This window comes from Charadrius vociferus, unplaced genomic scaffold (assembly GCF_000708025.1).
Source record: "Charadrius vociferus isolate BGI_N301 unplaced genomic scaffold, ASM70802v2 scaffold604, whole genome shotgun sequence".
Taxonomy (NCBI): Eukaryota; Metazoa; Chordata; class Aves; order Charadriiformes; family Charadriidae; genus Charadrius; species Charadrius vociferus.
The window spans coordinates 818,475-820,356 of record NW_009648244.1 but is presented as its reverse complement, the minus strand read 5'-3'; the positions used below and the strand labels follow the sequence as shown (position 1 = coordinate 820,356).

Here is a 1,882-nt window from a genome sequence, read left to right as displayed (position 1 = left end):
AAGCCTGTAGCACTGCATGGGGTTATTGTGGCCCAAGTGCAGGACCTGGCACTTGCCCTTGTTGAAACTCATACCACTGATGTTGGCCCAATGATCCAATCTATCTAAGTCTCTCTGTAGAGCTTCCCTATCCTCCTGGGAATCAACACTCCTGCTTAACTTGGTGTCATCTGCGAACTTGCTGATGATACACCCTATGTCTTTATTGAGATCATCAATAAAGATGTTAAACAGAAATGGTCTCAACACTGAGCCCTGAGGCACACCACTTGTGACCAGCTGCCAGCTGGATTTAAATCCATTGAGCACCACTCTGGGACCTTCCAGTCAGCCAGTGCTTGATCCAGCGGATCGTATGCTCATCCAGGCCGTGTGAAGCCAGTTTTTCCATGAGAAAAACCATATCCATGGGGGATATGACATGTCATGGCCACATGACAACCACATACTGATCAACTGTGACTCACAGATCACCCAAGGAAACCCCTTGAGGAGGAAGTGACTAGTACAGAAGTTTGTAAGCTATAACTCTTCATGATCTCTAAGGAACACCTGTAGTGTGTGGGATTGCAGTTTGTTGGCTTTGAAAGCCAGGAATTGGCATCAGCAGACCCAGTCTATGAAAACTCCAATCCCAGGCACTTTGGAGGATTTTTACCGAAATGAACTTGCAGAATTCAATAGCAACCACCTGGAAGTCCCTGTGGAGAGTGTTCAGCACTGAGTCTAGAAGCACCCTTAAAATTACTTCAGTCCTTGCAGCATGTAGCATTTTTTGTGACTACGTAGTCACATGATGTAAGCTGATACAGGCCTGACTGCATGTTGTGGTTAAACCATGACATCGCAACAATGCAGTTCAAGGCACAAAATGTTTGGGGTTTTTCTGAGAATTCTAATTAACTAATAATTCTATCTCACCAGCATTTTCACAATATAAGCTAGAACAATCACTGTAAAACTTGTTACTTCTCAATTTTTGTGTAACAAACATAACTGATGGTTTCCATCCTTTTTTTTTTTTTTAAAGCAGTTCATCAGAGGCTAAGTAACGATTTTAAATTGCCTTAAGGTCTAGGACAAAGACTAATGCACTCTTATGGTGTGATTTCTCGTGGTGCCTGTATACACACAGCTAATCTGGTGTGAAAGAGACCTTTCCCAGAAGGAAGTGCAAGCCTGTGGAATTTTATCTTTCAAGAGTATAGTCTGTTAGCACTTAAGACCAGGAACTAGCACAGTTACTTCTCTCAGTTCTGAGGTGCTAAAGAGAATGCACTGAGGGCTGAAGAGAGACTGACTTTGATGCTCTTGAATGGCCTTAAGGCTGTTAAAAAAATGAAATACTACAACTATTCCTTCACATTGCAGGAGCATTTATTTTCACCCTCAAGACAAAACTGTAGACATACTTGGTTTTAAAACTATTGTGCTCCTGCATACATATAGTCATAAAAAGGGTTTTTTTTTTAAAAAAAGCCAGTTTTACAAATATTAAAATCTGTATTTAAAAGTAAACAAAATCTGTTCTTAGCATTTTGCCCATAGGGAAAAAAATATGTAAATACAAGTAATTCATGTGTGACTTCCTATTAACTTTTACATCCAGCTATTTTTGTAGCTTCTTTTTCTTTTTCTCCGGTTCATTCTTGTTTCTTATCTCTGTAGATAGATTTGCAGGTGCATCATTTCCTAGTATCTGCAGTAAGAAAAGAATTATAAGTCAGAACACTTTTAACTGAATTTTACTGTCCTGATAAAACTTGAGTTTACTTGTACAGACCTTTCAAGAACACTGTATCAACATCAGAAAATTCTGTTAGCGGTCACCTAGAAGAGGGTCTACCATCATATAACAATCACATATAACAAACACCCAACT

The 1,882-nt window shown here is 39.6% G+C and overlaps 1 protein-coding gene across 1 annotated transcript in view; it reads right to left on the bottom strand.

Moving 5' to 3' along the window:
* Window positions 1–1,609: 1,609 nt before the first annotated feature.
* DIS3 (DIS3 exosome endoribonuclease and 3'-5' exoribonuclease) overlaps window positions 1,610–1,882 on the bottom strand; it is a 23,039-nt gene continuing 22,766 nt past the window's right edge. The window contains 1 exon segment of the mRNA XM_009884212.1: window positions 1,610–1,699. Coding sequence (XP_009882514.1) covers window positions 1,610–1,699 — 90 coding nt within the window.